Source organism: Cydia pomonella, chromosome 11, assembly GCF_033807575.1.
Source record: "Cydia pomonella isolate Wapato2018A chromosome 11, ilCydPomo1, whole genome shotgun sequence".
Taxonomy (NCBI): Eukaryota; Metazoa; Arthropoda; class Insecta; order Lepidoptera; family Tortricidae; genus Cydia; species Cydia pomonella.
In genome coordinates, this window is record NC_084713.1 from 9,586,551 (window position 1) to 9,606,852 (window position 20,302).

General features: G+C 35.7%; 1 protein-coding gene across 1 annotated transcript; it reads right to left on the reverse strand.

Annotated features, from left to right (window-relative positions):
* Positions 1-18,899: 18,899 nt before the first annotated feature.
* Positions 18,900-20,292, reverse strand: LOC133522790 (succinate dehydrogenase iron-sulfur subunit-like). The gene has a single exon (XM_061858236.1). The coding sequence runs from the start codon at positions 20,037-20,039 to the stop codon at positions 19,110-19,112; it is 930 nt and encodes a 309-aa protein (XP_061714220.1). The 5' UTR covers positions 20,040-20,292; the 3' UTR covers positions 18,900-19,109.
* Positions 20,293-20,302: the final 10 nt, after the last annotated feature.

A 20,302-nucleotide genomic window follows, 5' to 3' on the forward strand; every position in this document is an offset into this window, starting at 1 on the left:
GTATACATATTTTTGACACTTTGTTCATATCGATATTTTTACACGTGATGACTGTACTACACAACCGCGGTTTGGATATACCTTTATAAAACTTGTCAACGGAAAATCTTACAATGCCATGGAATATTCATTTTAAGCTAGAAGGTCGGAATATTATATAGAATCGTAATTAGGGCGAATACATAGAGAAATGACGCTGGAGTCGATCAAGTTTTATCAATATGTTCTCAAATACTACAGTAATTACGCTCTGCGACATAAACGCCCACCACGCTAGGATATCTTGTTGTGGTTGTCAAATGTCAATCCTTATTATTACAGAGAGCATTCCGGCTCTCCCAGTTCCCATGGCTCGGCCTGGAAACAATTTCACATCTTTACACAACATATTCACAAAGCGACGGGCGCTTATTTGCGTTGGTGACTCGAACGAATTAGGACGGACTATGGGAGTTCAAAAAAGGAAAAAGACATCAAACTGTCTTAATAACTTATGCGTATGGTTGAAAGTCGTTTGAGAAATGAAGTGTGGTAGTTTTGGCTTCTTCGGGTTGTGCTACCGATTACGATGTCAAAAGGGTAGCCGATGTTTGTTTTATAAGTTAGTGGTGGTCGCGATGTCGCCGGGTCGCGATGTTAGGACTGGTTATTAGAGCAGACGGTGTAATCAAAGATTTCGCTGAGGTAGGTCAAATGCGGCTTGTTTTGTCCTCCGGAGCGCAGTTCGAAAATTCTAATAAGAGGTTCTGTAAGGAGTTTATGGCCTTGTTATTATGATACCTTAATTCTGAACCATACATTTTGTCTGAGGCCCTTCACAGAGTTCTTATATTCTACATATTAATTAAATTTTTGCAATATTATATGTATTAAAGGAGAGACAAAATGACTAGGTACGGAACAAACTTCTTGCTCATCGTTTTGAAAGATCGACACATTTCAAAATAACCAGTAAAACGTAAACAATGAGAGGGATTAAGATAAAAGTATTAGCCAACTTATTACTTATATTTGCTTAACTACCGTAAGCGTTGTTTGAGGACTTACTCAGCTTAAGTTAAAATACGGGTACTTACCACTTTAAAAACTATTATCCTCAAAATGGTTGTGTGATACTTGCTTTGTTTTATTTGCCTGAGAAAAGGTAAAGGATTAAATTGATAGTGGTTGTACAAACTTGACCAAACTTGTTTCAAATTTTAACTCTTCGTCCGTGAGTTACATAGAAAATTTTACCTTTCAGTGATATTATACATAATAAATAGTCATTTATGCTACAAAAAATGTGTAGGTAGCAATTTTTCAATGAAATCGCGCATTCCCCTAATATGCCACCACGCACAACGCGCCTTGCATGGTTCTCTCACCACCACCACCAGTCACCACAATCAATGCGCAAAGGTGATAATTTTTGTGCTTGTGTGATATCTGGTTTGAGGGTATCCATTGAGTATTTTGAAAGATAATTATTTGTTATCGTTGCTAAGTAGTTAAATGGTGTACGCTTTTGAATAACCGTGGCTCATATACTATACACAAAATAATACATTGCCATTCAGAAAACATCCAGTCAAGTTCCTCTGTGTACTCAACACCAACTACAATTGTGTTTTGTTTATAATTTGTAGCTGAACCAAATGTGCGAGCCCCCGTCACTTACGACTTTTTGTTCATTCAGAGCATGTTATGTCAATTACTTGTTGAACCTTAAGCACAAAATATTTCTACACTTTAACGATCCTTCGGCGTCCACAATGGCATGGCCGGCACCCCAGCATTATCCCTCTCACGTCCCTTGTTTTATTTATTATAGAGATTTATTATTTACCTCGCTCGCACACGATGTGTCACGAATCTGGGACGAAAAAACGAGGCTATGGTAATTCGTCCGCGCACGTGACAAACTTTTTTTAAGTTTTAAAATACTTTTTTGAGATAAGGAGTTTTGACCCTGGGTGGCAATCGATGCCCAGCATTCAACTACTCTTAAGTTCTTCTTTGATTAAGAGATTAGCTACCGACTGCTGACTTAGTAGACTTGGGTAAAAAAAGTTTGCGTAAGTACCACTTCTAGCGTAATGAAAACAAACGAAATTAATTATTTTGAATAAATAGTGAAAATTTTAGTATTTTAAAATAATTAAGTATGTGGTTTAAATGTTTATGATATTAATTATCCTTCGAAACCATTTAATTAGGTAATTTCTTAATGATAGGTAGAAGTACAATAAGATCTCATTAAAGTTATCATGATCATGAACGTTGTGGTGTATAGGTAATATATGGTTACTAAATGATAGCCAACTTAATACGTAATTTTTATGGACGAATAAAGTGTTTATCCATCTCGTTGTTATCGGTAGTAATAGTTACACTGAATGAGAAACCAAGCTTAAGTTGCAAATTCATTTAGTGACAATTGAACCCGATGTTAATATTTTGTTACATTATTACGAGGATAGGCCACGGCCGCTCCGAAATCTCCTTTTCATACAAACGTAGTCCTCATTCTCCTCTCTGGATATTAACATTATTAAAAATATAAACGGGCCTTACGGGTACTAAGAATGGTGCTACTTCAATGGTGTCAGCCACGAATTCGAACCCATTGTGCAAATGTACAGTCTAACGCAACTAGTTGCGACCAATCACGCGCGTGTTGCGAACTCATTAATGGCGTTGTGGCGTTAGACTGCACGATTGGCTAGAATTCGTGTGCGTGACACCGCTGTACTAGCCCCATTCTTATTGCCCGTAAGGCCCATCCTTAGATTATGTCAATGATTGACACCGTTTTTTAAGTATTAACAACATATATGCCCATGTTTGATTCTTTTCGAATCTTAAATTATTTTTTAAAATATATAAAAATACAGTTATTTACAATAACATTATACTTAATGGACAGATATACAATACTATTACTATATAGTTATAGTAATAGTATTGTATATCTAAACCTAAAATAGCTTAAACCTAAAATATTCATCTTTAATTATTATAAAAGTATACCTAAAAGTGCATTTAAAAATTGTTATGAAATCTGTTTTTCACTTCAAATTTTTACACAAATAAAACAATCGAAAAAAGTCAAACATAGCGGCATGTCCGCTCCTCAGATAGCCTAGAGAGAGTTGTTATGACGGGCAAAGTTGAAGGCACCAGACCTCAGCCCCTCCCCCTACTAGATGGTGTGCTGAAATCAGTGCACATATGTAATTAAAACTGCACGAGGCATGCGCTTGGCGAGGAATAGAAGCCTATGGAGGAATCCGGACTTCAACAGAAGGACAAGATGTCACGAATTCACGATCCTCAGCATTGAGGGACCGACTAAAGAATAAATGTCTACGTTTGTATGGAGAAGCGACCGTGGCCTATGCTCTTACGGCCCGATTCGAAGAATGAGATACGATAACGAAAAGTTTTGGTTTAGATAAGTTCTCATTTAGATATCGTTTGTATGTCGTATAATTGACAGAAGCAGCTCGATTCGGGCAACCAATGTCACTTTGACGTTAGAAATATCGTAGAAGGATCTTACTGGGATCACAGCGGAATCGAAATAAACGTCAATTTTGACATGTCGTAGTCATCGATCTTTTAAATATCTTTCGAAGATCTTAAACGTGTCTAAATCATTCGAATCGTGCCGTTATGCGCAAATAATGCTAGAACTCACCTTTATTCATTTATTTATGTATAGATTGCTTAAGATGGACCCGGGAAAATACTAAGGGCATGTTAATACAATGTTTATTTTCACCTTGCAATCGATAGCGCAATACTAAAAGTAAGGGTCATAAGGAGAATTAGCTATTTATATGAAGTGGTACAGACACAGTTTTAAATAATATGTATATAACGTGTTGTCCACTATGGGGCTCTAAATGCAGGGTTCGATTCAAGATTCAACTCGCAAAACTGATGTATGTGAACTACTGTACGTTACGCACCTACGCTACGTTAGCACCGATCGCGACCTCGCAAAAAAAATATTGCCTAGTCAAATTATACGAAAACTGTACCTAACTGGTACAGTTTTTTTTGGGTATCGAACTGTGCTCAGCGGCTGATCCTCAGACAGCCCAAGTTAGGCTTTATATATGCTTTAAAAATTGCTAATTGGTTTTAACAGGCGATAAATGTTTTCTGTGCGAAGGCACACGAAAGATAATGTCCAAAATGTAAGTTGAGTATATCTATTTTTCGCCTTTATATTAAAAAAAATACTCATCATATCATACAGTTTGTTTAATAAGGTGACCATTATAACCTTTATGCTATAGCTTGTTTGAAAGTATAGAAATAGAACATTGTGACCTATTTTAATTCTAAAATGATGTGTTCGGCAATGAGATGTTTCCCACTCAATACATAGGCTTGTTTAATCGCTGCAAAACCACAGGACTGCCCTGACCGCGACAAACAAGCAAAAAGACAAAGATAGTGGACAGGTCTTGTTTGAAGTTCACTGTGTGCATTGCAGGCCCTCAGAATAAACACAAATATTGAGCGCTGGCACTTGACCGCTTTGTTAATTACGTCTGGGTCTATGTGTTCCATAAGTACTTATATTTCTGGTTACTTTTTAACTGACTTAAAAAACAGGCACATTTTTGGTTTTTTTTTATGTATAACCCTTATACCCATGCTTCTTCATGATGACGTCTAAAAAAATTGGCTATTCTCTTTTGAAAGGCTTCTTCCAGTTTGCCCTTTTGTCATTAGGTAAGTGTCTGATGGTGGGATCCTGCAGGGGGGAATTTGCAGAAGTCTTAAAATTTTAAAATACACCTTGGTATAGGTATAAGCTACAATTGGTGAAGTAGAATTTCTAATGAGGATTGTGAAATGATCAATGCGGATTTCCGTAGTGAAACACTTTATTACAGCTCTGGGATACGTACGTCCGTAGTACGTACCTAAGTGTAATTCGTATGTGATGCACCATTCTTTTGCAGATGGATTTCAAGAATGATCAAGCACTTTTTAGGTACTAGTTCCACACTGTTGTTGGTGTAGTTACACAAATCCTGCATTCCAATTCATTCATTTGCATGTACTAATCGTGGTAACTAAGGATAATAATAAGTTAATAATTTATGTTTAAAGCAGTTTATTGGATTATATCGCGTATAATTAATTTTAAATACTATATGGGAGGTATATTTTAAACTAAACTTAACTACCTATTAACAGGTCGAAGTATACAAGAACAAATACCTAGGGACTCCGTGCACACTAAGAGAGGCAGGCATTCCATTGGTATGCTTGGAGTGCTTGGCAGACGCTCTCGAAGATGGTCATGGGGACCACAAAATATAGCCATCTGATACCACCATGAAACCAATTCCAGTCAGTGGATATGAACCCTTATTTCAAGGCAGACTATCAAATTCTGACTTGGTATCACTTTTATGGGAAACTATTGCATTTCATTGCGGTATCAAATCGGTAAGAAATTTTGCAGTCAGCTCTTAAAAGAGCTCTACCAACCGATCAACCAACCAAACCCTTGGTTTCTTTTTAATTTAATTCTAATTAAATTAATTCTTTGTTTCAGCCTGTCTACTATGGTTCCGCTAGGACACCAGTGACATTAGGACGTTATTTTCACTTAAATCTAGAACTAAGTAAGTACTCACAAATGAGTCATCAGCTAATAGGCAACTTAACCGTCCTATTCAAAGACAAACAAAACTATATAGTCATCTTGGATAAACCAGGCAGTTTACACGGACTTTTATTTTCTAAATTAGTCTCACATTAACACTGACTTAGTCAACCAGCGCCAGACGAGATTGAAGACAAACGATTGCCAGCAATTATCATTTCGTCTCCTAAGGTCACACTTGATCCGTTTGCGAGACCCGGCCTCGTGAAATATTACGGATAAAATGACTTATGCTAATATGATTTCATTTAGACTTACGTCCCTTTATATTCTTGCGAAGTCTTGCCGCTCACGAAACTATGACAGGAAGTGAGGTGCATACCTTTCTTCAGGTGTCGGTAAGCGTTGGTCCATTTTTCAGTAGGTTTTTGTTTTATTTGCCTTTCTCTTCGTGGTGAATTTGTTGTTGTTGTTTCTTTTTTTATTAGTCAAATTAGCCACTTAGTTTACTCATATGATGATAAAACTTTTCATTTAGCGTAGAACTTACAGAATTGTAACAAATATGTGTTACCTTTTTTTTCATGATCACTTTAAATTTTAAATTATTTACAGGCTCATTTACTTTCACTTCATAGAGCCAATCAGTAATCAAAGTTACAAGTTAAATCTGACCTGAATCTCATTTTCCGATTGAGCTGAATTTTTCATTCATTTGATCTAATGAGAGAGCTGGCAGTTGCTATGAAAACTTTGTATACAACAACCGAATTTGGGCTTCTCCTTAGAATGTAACTACTTACACTAATTATATAAAGTTAAATACACTCAGCGACAATAAATTGTATAAATAATGAACATAATGTTTTTTTTTAACGTAATGAACTAAATAAAAAAGTGTTTTCAAAAATTATACATAAATATTACCCATTATTTGGCAACCCCTGCCCCTGATGCAAAGTTATACAAGTAATCATTGTCAGTAATTACAACGTAAGAACTGTATCCCGCAGTTGGTACCCCTGATCTTGTGCGGTCCGTATCATCTGATCAAACAGTGCGGTAATTGTTTACAAGATTCACCTATATTGGTACTGTCATCGTGGTCTATGAATGCAGGTGGTATTTTTAAAGGTTCTATTGATTTTGGTTTTTTCATTTGACATGTAAGAGACCGACCACACTGAAGCTCAAATTGCATCGTCAAGATTTAATATGATCAGTTCTTATACTGAAGCTATGAGGCCAATTTGAACTTGTATTGTGACATCAGAATGATATCCGCGCGCGTGCATTTCGCTCGTAATAATCGTCAGCTTAGAGTACGTTTGTGCCATATAAATTTTTGAGAAAAATAGTTTTTAATGATAACTTAAATAACAAAAAATATGCTATAATTGACACAAACGATAAAAAAAAAAATTTTCCAAAATTTAGTGACATATTCGTTTTTTACTATAGGATAATTATACTCTGTTAAAAGAAAATAATCAGAAAAATTGACACATAGCCAAAATTTTGTCAAGTCCTACATTGTACGTTTAATATTTACTCATCAAAAACGAATATGGCAATAATAAAAATGATTATTCATGATATTTTTCATGATTATATTAAAAATATTTGTACTATAACTTATTTATCATTGAAGTACATATTCCAATATTTTCTAAATATAGAACTTTACGAAAAAAAATTTTTTACTTCCTTGTAAGTGTCGTATGGCACAAAAACACCCGACGACTTGTCTGTACATGTATTGCCGAGAACGAGACGCACGGGCGACTGACATGATTTAGATATAATTTTGATGTCAGAATGTAAATTTGAATTAACGCAGTAGATGTTTGCAACAAAACGGCGACGCGTTTTCATATCGACGCTACTATACCCTAATTCATAATTAAATTCCACCAAATCTACCAAGAAATGTCACTGTCACAATGACATCTGTCAACGTCAGTATGACGGACCAGATTTAGTCAACCTTTTTGTAATAATAAAAAATATAAATAAGCATCTTACTTAAGTGACAAACATAATAAAATCCGTTTTTGTATGGAATACGGAAGTTACGTCAAAATATGCGACCGAAACCGGCAAAACGTTCCACTTTGTCGCTTGCCATAAGGACACCTTGGTAGGTTATTCGTATAAAGATACAAGCAAATCTCGTCCTTATGGCAAGCGACAAAGAAGGACATTTTGCTGGTTTCGGTCATATAGATCCATTTTCTATTCCTTTAATGAAACGCTGCCAATTACATAACTGCAAGGTTTTGTTAAATGTGTCGCCTATACTTCAACTCTTAGATGTTTGTTATATATATAAGTAATTATTTATTCACTATACGTACAAAATAACTTTCAAATGTATCGCCCTTAAGCACTTGTAATTTATACAGCACAAGCCTTGCTCAGTTGGGGACTAGAGTATTTTTAAAACATGTTGGGTACGCTGATAGGTGTCATCTCCATACAATTTATAATCTTAAAATGCCAAATCTAGCAAAATTAATATAGTAATATAATAAATGAATAATACACATATCTTAAGACGAGAATGTAATTGTATTAAAACGGAATACCACATGTTAATGGGACTGTTTTTATTGTAAGTCTGATTATTTAAATCTGGTATTTCAAATAGTAGTAAATTATTAACTTACGTGTATTCTTTCGCCACTTACTATTAATGGAACGTTTCATCTTACTGGCAACACAGAGGTAGATTTGATAGATTTTAATTATAAATTAGGATATATATCTTGACTCAGATTTAACAATTTCCCAACTAGCAAAATAGGTACTTATTGTATTCTTCGAGCCTACCTACTTCTTTTGTACTTATAAGATACCTGTGCTTTGCTACAAACCTGGATTTGGGCGCAGTTATAGGAGCATTCCTTGCTTACAATGATCTTATAATCAACTTGCAGAATGTCACCAAGGCTTATAATACGCGTCAGCTTGTGACTGCTGACACCAAGCAGTCTGAACTGTCTCAGTCTGAACAGGTGGAGAACACGTCATGACCGCTGTAATTATTTCCAACATAAGTGGGGATGGAAGGAGTCTCCCCTCTGCGAGTGCGGCGAAGAACAACAACCATTGAGCACATATTTTGGCGCTGCCATCTTCACTTCTATCCCGGCCCGGCTCAGGATCTAGATGCCTTGACACCCGAGCAAAGCTGCGGACGAACAGATATAAGGACATGGCGTAACTATAATGGTTCCTAGATGACTATGGAACCCTAAAAAGGAGCTGAGTCATAGCAAGGGCCATAGTGCGCTGTAGTGTAGATTTAGAATATAGGTATTGCGTGCAGCCACTTGAGTTAATTTACTCACACCGACTAATCTGTGTTCTAAGAGGACGCAGATTGGTTCTGGGAACGTTCGTGTTATATTCCAGGATTGTTACTACTGAAATCGTATAGTAATTGTAATCGTATAAATGCTTAATAAGACCGATTTGAATACGTGCAACTTGTAATTTGAAGATACTTCTTAATACCTGATAAGTTCTTAATACCTCTGTAGAGAAATGTGAAAGATGAAAATAGACAAGTTTCGCCTTTTGTAGTTTTTCTTAAGTATCTTCAAAATTCTCTTCCTTAAAATTATAAAAAAATATATGAAATCTTGACAACATGCCCTTTCACTTCATATGTCACACCTAATTTACATAAAAGGTTTCTAGTTTACTTTATTTACGTTACTCGTCTTTGCTTTATACATTATAAATAATACAAGTACATTATATACTTATAAATGCATTATTTTTTTACGAACACACATATTAAAATTATTAGAATACTCCTACCTACGTGTCGATGCTAACCGAAGACTGTTTATTTATTGACAGAAAGAAAATTGCAATTCCTATTATTTTAAACAGGTACAGTTGATATGCTGGTGCTGCTAGAAATCAAAACGACAATCATGTTTTCTTTCGAGCACTGAAATGAATATACAATGTCACTAGCTCATTAAATATATTTTTGTAAGTAAACTGTTTACAACCACTTCACCGATAACTTGACATCAGTTACTAAGTGTGAATCACATTTTAGCTATGCCCTAGGTAATGTGTTACAAGGTGGACCTAGGTATCACGTAAGAAATTGATAAGGTTTATTACCCTATAAATCGTCACTTGTGTGGGGAAATCCAATTATTCATAGAATTTTCTAGGAATTATACTGAATATTTGTAGTAACGTGACCAGACATTATCTAGTTTTTTTTTTACCAACCTTTAGCACCTTGTACCGGACATATGGCCGTTGGGCCAATATAGCAAGTATGCAGACATTAAAAGTACATACTAACACTATATTATCCCATGCATTTTAGTCATGAGAAAATAAGTAATGTCTGGCGGCTCTGGGATCTTGCTCTATTAGACATTACTACTTAAGTAAAAGGGAGGAATAACTTTGCGATCCTAACGAAATAACGGTACTTTTTGCATGTAATTTTCCATTTCGGGAGAAAATCACTTTGATTTTGATGTCGATCGCTTCAGCATAATATATTATAGATTTTTAGGTTTCGCTTTAAAAATATATTGTCTTGTAAATAAATAAATAAAGGAAAATCTATAAACCGAGTTTTCCATTGTGTCAATGACATACTTACTAAAAAATCAAGAAGAATGGAAATTATTTAGAAGTGGAAAAACATTTTCTCTTTTTGTATGGACGACTAATTGCTATAGGTACTCCCCTCTTAAAACACTTGTCAACATACCTCAGAGATAATTCGAAATTTATGAAACTTATTTTTAGTTGAGAAGGATCTGTTCTTTATGAACGAAAACAAATCATGATTCACAGCCTATTACAGATCAGTACACCACAAAAACGGGATGAGTAATACAACCAGCCTTATTTATTACATGGATGTAACGACAGAAAATACCTCACCGAACCATGCTCCCTATAATTACCTACACGATTCCGTAGTCAACTAGAAACCCTTATAGTTTAACCATGTCCTTTGTTTTGCACTAAAATATTACAGAATATTAACATTCAAGAATAAAAAATAGCGTTTAAAATATGTAAACATTATGTTACTATTAATATACAGAAATTTTTGAAATCAAAATCTATTCAAAATTATTTCCTAGCCGCGTAATCAATTTCGCTCAAGCGAATTAAAACAAATGGATTAGATCGGTCAATTCGTCAGCCATCTTGTCGAATATTAGAGCGTGCCAAATACAATAGGACTATAATGATTACTATTATGATTCACGTCCGGAAATTCCTTGCGGATGTAAGATTTGCGTTCTCAGGCGCAAAAGAATGCGAATGAGTAACCGCGAACCGTGGTCAATTTTGGACCTTCGAATGTCGTTAAACAATGTAAATGTCGAAATTATGTCTTACTAGCTTTTGCCCGCGGTTGCCGTCTGCCTACAGTTTAGTGATGATTTGATTACATACTTACCCGGGACTCTAACTCTTGTCATACCAAATTTCATCTGGACAGACAGAGGGAAAAGCTAATTAATTTGCATTTTTATTATTAGAAGGGATTAGTAGGTTCTTAGGGTAACCTAAAAAGGAAAAAAAACGGAACCCTTACAGGATCACTTTACTATCCGTCCGTCCGTTTGTTTGTCAAGACCCTTTATCTTGGGAACGCGTAGAGGCATCGAGTTGAACTTAAATTCATACTTAGGTCTACAACAGTCCCTTGAAGCTGTGAAAAAATCAAACTTCTAAGGGCCAACACACATATCTATCATACGACGTCGTATCTTGGGTATGTGTGTTGACCCCGCGATACAACGCTGCAACGGTGCACGACGCCGCAACGTGAGACGACGACGTATCGTGGGTATGTGTGTTGGTCCTAAGTTAAAAACATATATTTCGACATTCTGAAGGGAATCAAAATTGATAGCGTAATTCTCATTGACCTTGAACTATGAAATTTGGCAAGTAATAATAAAGAAAAATCTTAAAGCTATAAATTTGAAAAGAAAAGTACGGAACCCTCGGTAGGCGAGTACGACTCACACTTGTCCGGATTTTTTTTTTGTTGAAGTCTGACATTATTATTTATTTAATATTTACACAGAATTATAGTTCAAAACTAATACACTGTGAAATGACAATTCCATACTATAAGTATGTACATTGTACAACTATGATTAAATTAAAACACTTTTAAAACACTAGATTCTCCTTTATCCATCATCTCATAAAATCTCAAGCATTCCTTACACACATCCGCCCATCACCCCGCAAGCAGGTCACACTCGGGTGTTGGTTGGTTATTGTCAAATTAATCAATATTTTGCGCGAGTATAGTACGTAACTTACCTTTCATATATGGAGTGTGAGGAAAATCTCTTATGGCAGAACTATTGCAAAGGTGCCCAGCTTTCAGCATTAATTAATCCTAATCTCTCTCACGGTGGCGTTAGGATTACATGAACCATAGAGGTATAATAATATAGAGATGAAATGGGGGAGGGGCAACAAATAACCCGACCAAATTACGTAGGTTGTTTGTGGTATGTTGTCAGGAGTGTTAAAATGTGTTTTTAATTTTGTCGCATTGCGTATGTTCTGTCCCTCACGGGCGCACGCATATAGCACATCTATATAAATACTAGGCCTATGACATTTGGCGTCGCCTATGTAATGTTTTTTGATGGATACTTTTCATACATAGAGATTTTTCTCTTTTTATTCCACGATCCATACTTTCATACATTATACACATTTCTTCTTGTTAACTATTCCAGATGTAAACAAGTTCTAGACTCATTTTGTTAACACATGACAATACCAAATATAAAAATGAAATAAAATTAAATACTCTAAATGAAAATATGTATACTTTACATAAAATAATTGAAAAAGATTAAAGTTGGCATTTCATGGGTACGAGAAGTTTTTTTGATAATGAACTTTTTTTTATTGTTTTTAATACTGCAAAACGGTTGTAATATACTGTGTAATACATACATATATGTGTATATACATATGTATTATGTTTCCCCATAGTTCCCTGTTGTTTTCACTATGCGTATAATACTATGAGCCTAAAACAGACTAGAGTAAATATTAGATATCTATACTACCTACCTATGGGTAATATTAACAAGCGATTAGTAATGTAACATTATATTTACATGACATCACATTCACCGTCTCTAAATATGCTCTTCTATAAATCTACGGCGTGCATCATAACAAATATCCGCAAATAACGGTGCGCATGATTCACGGTATCAATGCCTTCATTCATGTTTGCGCAGTGACTGATAAGGCGCGCAGCCGCGGCCACGTTACTATAATCCTACCACTTCTCTACAAGCGGTTGGTAAAGAAATTACGCAGCAATTTTTTAGTAGAATGTGGCTGAGTTTGGGAACTAAAACTAGTTTTAACTTCATACAGCCAAGCCTTCTGGTCCGTGGCTTACCATAATAACTACTAACAAGTTAACCTACCGACCGTAGTTACACTGTAGACCTATAGGCGATTTCATTCATACTTTGCTAAGATGCGCGGCGTAGTCATCCACGTTGACGCGCATATTTACCAAATCTAACTTTTAATCACAACTTCACAAGACAATAAGAGCATGTGTCTTCGTGGATGCGGTCTATATTTGTTTTGACATCATGCATCTATGATGACTTCGCATTTTTATGCTATGTTGCAATATATATTTTAAATGAATGAATGAAAGCTATACAAGATATTATTTATTTACTTAAAATATATATGTGACTGCGGCCGGCAAAACGCCCCACTTTGTCGCTTGCCATAAAGATGAGATTTGCTTGTATCTTTATACGAATAACCTGACAAGACTTACATTTCTATATGTCAGCTAGAGCCTAAGTAATTCATATATTTTTTGATCATTTTTTGGGAAATCAAATGAGTATATAACTAAACCTATATAATATTTGATTAAAAATGTCACGTTTCGTAAAGATAACTGCAACAATATTTAAAAAAAAAACAACTTCATTATAAAAACTCGACTTGCACAGAAACAATAATTACCGATCAGGTAATATTAGAATGATACAACACATCCCACAAAAAAAAAACACAATTTTTCCGCCGACTTTCATTCACAAAGACCCACCGCGCTCACCATGGTAGCGTCACTCGATAGCGCAAAATATCGCTTGTTAAATTGTCAAAATGCATTTACCGTCACAATAGACGAATATAGTTATCGTATCGTATTTCTTTCCGGCCGCAAATTCAACGGTTAGTTTAACACACATTAACTAATTCACCTGTTTTATTACTAATTCACTTGCAGTTTTGTAATATTATATATTTAATTTGGTTGTTATCCATTTGAATGACCTGTTTTTAAATTTTCATGTTAAGATAAATTTATCATCAATGGTCATCTTTCTAAAACGTTTCTGATTATTGTACCGTAATCTAACAGTCAGCAAACGGCAGCCTAACAACACTTAATTGTCGAATCCTGTAACATTAACACGAACCTTGATTATGTAGCATTAGAGATTCACTAATGGATCCTACTATTATTTTAACAATTATCACTCTTCACACACAAAGTGGGATTCTTGTTTTAAATATTGTACTTTTTTTTTTTTTTGGCTGGTGATATGAATAAAGGTTTGTATTTGGTGAAAAAAGATGCAAATCCGATTCCGATAGATTTTAAACCACATTTCTATTCATATTGAAACAACTCGACGCCTACTGAGTCGAAGTGTTAAGCGGCCTGCATTTGTTTGCCAAAAAAAATCCCTAATCAAAACAGCGAACGGCAGCCTAAGAAAACAAAAGCGGTTGAAACCCGTGACATTCACACGAGCACCGATTATGTAGCAATTAACGCGGACAGAACAAACTCGGGACATGGGAACGTTCTGACGGCAGGAATGTCCAGGCTTTGTGTCACATGGTGACATGTGGATACCGCGATGAAAAAAGGTAGATTAGTAAAAGGGAGCTATTGTGTTTTGTTTACTTTCTCAACTGATAGTTTAGAAAATTGTACCGTAACTTCGAAGTGTTTTTCGGCTGATTAGGCTATACCTCCTCGTATGTTAATCTAGAAACTACTATAGATCATGTCATTCACTTTTAGACTAGACGTAACAAATCTGCGCGTCATCGTAGATGACATGAATTAAAACTATATATAAATTATAATTTGAAGTCATCTATTTGAGTTTATAATTTATATATATAAGTGTGATTACTTACAAACACGAATCAAAATTGTTCCCTAGATGTGTAGAAATCTAGTTCTTTACCTAATGGGGCCGATAGATTCATTCATATAGTGGAAGTAGTTAACACAGGAAGTGGCAGTAGGATAGTATATTTAACCAGTGAAATATTATAAACAAATGAACATTCTTTTAAAATTTAAGCTTATTGTAAGTTACCTTCTTAAAGTACGCACACGAGCTCTACGGAATTGTAGAGGAGTCTCTCTTTCGCAGGACACACCATCCTGCTTCCTCAGATGCACAGAGCTTGTGCTTGTGCTACAAAAATATAAGACTGTAATGCAATTATTTACCTATAAATGTTTCCCAATAAATATTGTAATTATTTACCTATTTATTTTTAAACTCAAGGCTGCAAAGTTTATTCCTGATAATTATTTACAACATAATATTGTAGAGAAACAATTATTTGAAAAATCATAAAATATTAGTTTATTACACGAGTCACCAAATCAAATAACTGTTGCAGTTCGTGCACAATTTGGTTATGAAAAAAAAGTTCTTGATTACCCAAATAAAATAGAATCGACCCATTATTTCACACCCCAAATCAAATACTCCAGGCTCAACATCCGTGTAACTACACAAATAAACTTTGAAAAATCGATCGCCGCAAAACAGGAATTCTTTAAAATCGTCGTGTAGGTCAAATAAAAGAATTCGGGTCCTTTAACAATAACATAATTCCAATGCGCCGGCGCCGACCAGGCGACCGCTTAGCACACGACGTGTTATACCAAAAAGACGAAAAATAATACCTCTATTCCCAAAATCAGCCCCGGCTACTTGATTTTGGACTTTCATGAATGTGATATAAGGTCTAAAACGCCCGCATTTGTTTCTAAGAACTTTGTACTCGGTTGTGCCTTAAGCTGTTTTAAGAGTTGAGTGTCACGCGGAGAAATATTATAAAGCAGATATCTATGAATGTGTGAAATCGGGATGACACTGGGAGAACAAACAAATCGATGTTCGAGCCGTTGCGCTTGAGTTAAGTAAAAAAAAGTTCGAGTATTTTGTATTCATGAAAAGGTGTTTTGTATAGATAATGCGTTTGATAGCTTTAATTGTGTACCTATAAATACTGAATAGATAACGTGGCATTAATATAAGTTTATATTCATATTTACGCTCTTTTATAGACGCTCAAAAGGAGTTTGGAGTCTGCTTTTGGCAACCTAATGTGGCGCAGGCACTAGTTTTTTCCAAAAGTAAGTGACATCTATAAATTAAAATCTGCTATGCTACGCTTAGGGATACCTATATTTTATCGATTTTGAGTAAAACTGATGTATCTAATTTTGGAAATTTTTCGTATATAGGTAGATGTGTCATAAAACTGATGTTTCTGAGTTTTGCGTGATGACTGATGTGCCGTATTTGCAAGTTGTTGAGAACTATAGCTTATACCACCCAGACCATACAGACACATCGATCAAAACCTTCTTCACCAAGACCAGCTCCATACTTCCAACGCTATAGAGAAAAGAAGACACTAACTACATGCCAATAGGAATTAATTATCGTTTATCAAATTCAGTAAAGAAAAAGCGGCCAATTGCGAGTCGGACTCGCCCATGAAGGGTTCCGTACCATTTGTGACGTATTAAAAAAAACTACTTACTAGATCTCGTTCAAACTAATTTTCGGTGGAAGTTTGCATGGTAATGTATATCATATATTTTTTTTAGATTTTTCATTCTGTTATTTTAGAAGTTACAGATGGGGGGGGGGGGGGGACACACATTTTTCCACTTTGGAAGTGTCTCTCGCGCAAACTAGTCAGTTAAGAAAAAAATGATATTAGAAACCTAAATATCATTTTTGAAGACCTATCCATATAGATGTAGATACCCCACACGTATGGGTTTGATGAAAAAAGATTTTTTGAGTTTCCGTTCTAAGTATGGGGAAACCCCAAAATTTATTGTTTTTTTTTTACAATTTAACCGCATGGATGCTACATATACATTACATATCTTTAATCAATGAGGTCATTTCCGGCAATACTACTTAAATTTTATTATACCTATTCTTGTTCAAAATCGCTTTAACTACAGCACATAAACGCGGGTGCTTCCAAAATGTCAAAGCAACACTTAAACCAATTTATCATAAAATATTGAATTCCATTTCATTAATAAATTCGTTAACGAACAAAGGCCACCGTAACGCTAACGCCAAAACCACACCGACGAACCGTCCCAAATTAATCGGACATAATTAATATCGCGACTAAAACTACTCTTTCAACTCTAAAGAACACTTATTCATAAGAATACTGCGGCACTTACTCCCTTCTTGCAGGACACTACAACTCCACCCAGCTCCTGACCGATCTTGTGTGTTAGCTTATTTGTTATAACCGCAACCAATTTAAACTCCACCTGTCTGATCTGCAATTTTAATGTTTGAATAATACAGTCCATTTTCGAATGGCAAGCGCATGGGTATCGGTGGTTGTATTGCCTTGTTGTGTATCTAAGGGTTTTTTTGACATTCCTAACAAAACGCCTGTTGTAAAGAGCATCCGACTATACCACCCATTCATAAGGACAGTGGTGACCTATTGAGATATTTTTGATTAGTGTGGATAAGCTTTCTTTTGGATATAATAGGCGTGAAAAGGTCTTAAAATACTGAACCATTCGTTGATAATCAAATTACTAGTAAATAATACAATTATATGCGTTACTATTTGCACATTATGTGTGTATTTTGTTATTTAGTGGAGGAAATCATACTTGGACTACTGGAAGATCGAGGAAAAGAGAAGCATAGGTAATTCCGGGGTAGATGACCATAAGGGCGAGATGGTCCATCGAAATATTTCATAGTTCTGATGGCTAGATGACGCTAGTTCTTATCTAGTACGGTTTGCGTCATGCTTAGGAGCAAGGATGTGAGTGATGTGACCAAAGTTTTGTGAAAAAAAAAACTGTAGAAATACGTGAAATCCTTGAAGATTGTTTTGACTACTGAATATATTTTTTAGAGAGTTCTTATTTTACAGGGTGGTGATACTAATAGTGTCTTACTTATTCATATGGTGTTATTTGCTTTCAGTGCAAATTATACGGTTGTAGTTTTGTTCTAACGTAAATAAGAATTAAGCTCGAGTCTCATTTTGCTTTGATTTTAGGCGTGGTCTTCTCTCTTGGATGAAAAGGAGAAATGGCCAGGTCAAGTCGGGGTATTTTGGCCATATTGCCGTGAGGGTACACAGTGATGAAGATGTATCTATCATGGATTGGATATTCCAAAGATTATCAAATAGCAGTGACTATGTCCCCCTATGCATGATAACGAATAAAAAAGGAAAAAATAGTTAACTGATGAACATAACTATTGCGGGTGTAGGAAAAAAATATCACGTCAGAAGCCACTTCACCTCCATAAATGCTTTGAGTGCGCTGTTTAATAAAGAGTATTAGGCTTGTTCGTATTAGGTGGCGGGGTTTTTAGAATTAAAGGGCCTTGGGAAACAAAATGAAAACTTAACATGGGACTTAATCATGAATCTATATTAAGTCGTATCCATAGATTTCCAACCTGTCTCTAGCCCACACGCGCAGACCTCTTGTAACGACTCGGCTCTCTCGGCTTTGTTGCTCGTCCTTGGTACCAAATTTACGATCGCACCTAGACATAATCAGCGTCAGACCCACTGTTAACACCTTAGGGACTGAATGAAGATGTCACTGAAATCTTGACAACACGAATGTTTTGTTTTAATAAGCAATATGTAAGGCATTAATCTCTCTTTATTTTTGTTACAAGCTTTCGTCGCCTTCATTTTTAAAAACAATCATAAATTTGCAAACTTGCTTGTACAAAGCTGCCTGAAAGGGATCTAGCGATTTTAATTGTATTAATAAAACGTTTACGAAGTGGTACAGAGGGTGCCAAAAAGAAGAATCAGAATTATTCATCCACGTCATAAAAATGTTTTTTTTCTTCGTAAAGTAAGTAAACTATTAATGGGGTACTAGTGCAATAAATTAAAATTCTAGTAAGACTCATGAAGTTTATTTTTATAAACTAAATAAATTTATAATTATGTAATTATACTTATATACATCCAAAAAACAGGTATGGACCTACCTACATTTTGTAATGTTGGTGGATCTTTTAGTATCATAGTATAAATTACATTTTTTACAACTACAAAAGCATTTGAATATAAGCAAGCGCTTAACTAAAAAATATACATAGATTCACTTTCATTTACACCCAGATCCGCCAGCAGACGGACCACAAGAAGACGCCGATTTTATACCGACATTGGCAAATGCCAAAGGATCTAATTCAGGTTCCGGTTTTTTCTCCACCTTCGATATTAACCGCTTCAAACGTGAAATCTGCCGAGCTGGATGCAAACCTTTCGGACAAACCAACATGCAGACCATTATCGTGTGACACCTGAATGCTTTAAAGTCATCTCTGACGTCCCACAGCCTCCGATCGGTATCTGCGTCCCTCGAGTCTATCACCCATCGGTAAGTATGCAACAGAGAAGCAGGCCCTAGAAACCTGCGGCCGTTCCACCAGTAGCTGGGGCACGATGTCGAGCAGCAAGCACATAGAATGCATTCGTACAAACCAACTAATTTACTATTGTCCTTGATACTTTGTGCATACTGCGTTCTGCCCATGGGCAGGGGGTCTGGACGCACAAGATAGGGCCTGACACTATTGTATTGTCGAAAAAAGTGTGTCATATCGACCACCAAGTCTTTCTGGACGTACATGTGTGGTAGCGGCATAATAGTTATCACTTTGTCTTTTGGTATCGGCGTTATACACGCCAGGCAGTTTGCACCCTGGAGGTTGACGCCGCAAGAGCCGCAAATGCCTTCACGACATGATCTTCTGAAAGTAACCGTCGGATCCATTTCCTTTATTTTGATGAGGGCATCGAGAACCATACCACCAATTTTTGAGATATCGAATTCGAATGATTGTACCTTAGGTTTTTGGCCTGAGGCTATCCCAGCAAAACGGTACACTTTGAAAATGCGACGATCCTGGGGTCGGTTTGCAGGATCAACAGCTTGTTTTTGCGCAGGTTTAGCCCCTTTACTATAATGACATATTTGCAACCAAACAGTCACAATCGAACTTCGCCAACGATGTAAGAATTTTGCTGCCATTTAATAATGAAATAAATAAAATAATTTTAATAAAATCCATAAAATGCTTATATTTCAAGATGACATTAGAAATGTCACATTGATTTAAAATTTTGAAATGAACAAAGTCAAAATAAATCTAGGCTGAATAAACTTTTTACATGCTGCAATAAAACAAAAGCTAAAACCACAATGATTTTTTTTTTACCTTTTTCCGATTTCATTCACACGTTAGTTTTGTAGACATAGCCGGGGTGTAAGTTTCACTTTTGCCACAAAAACCC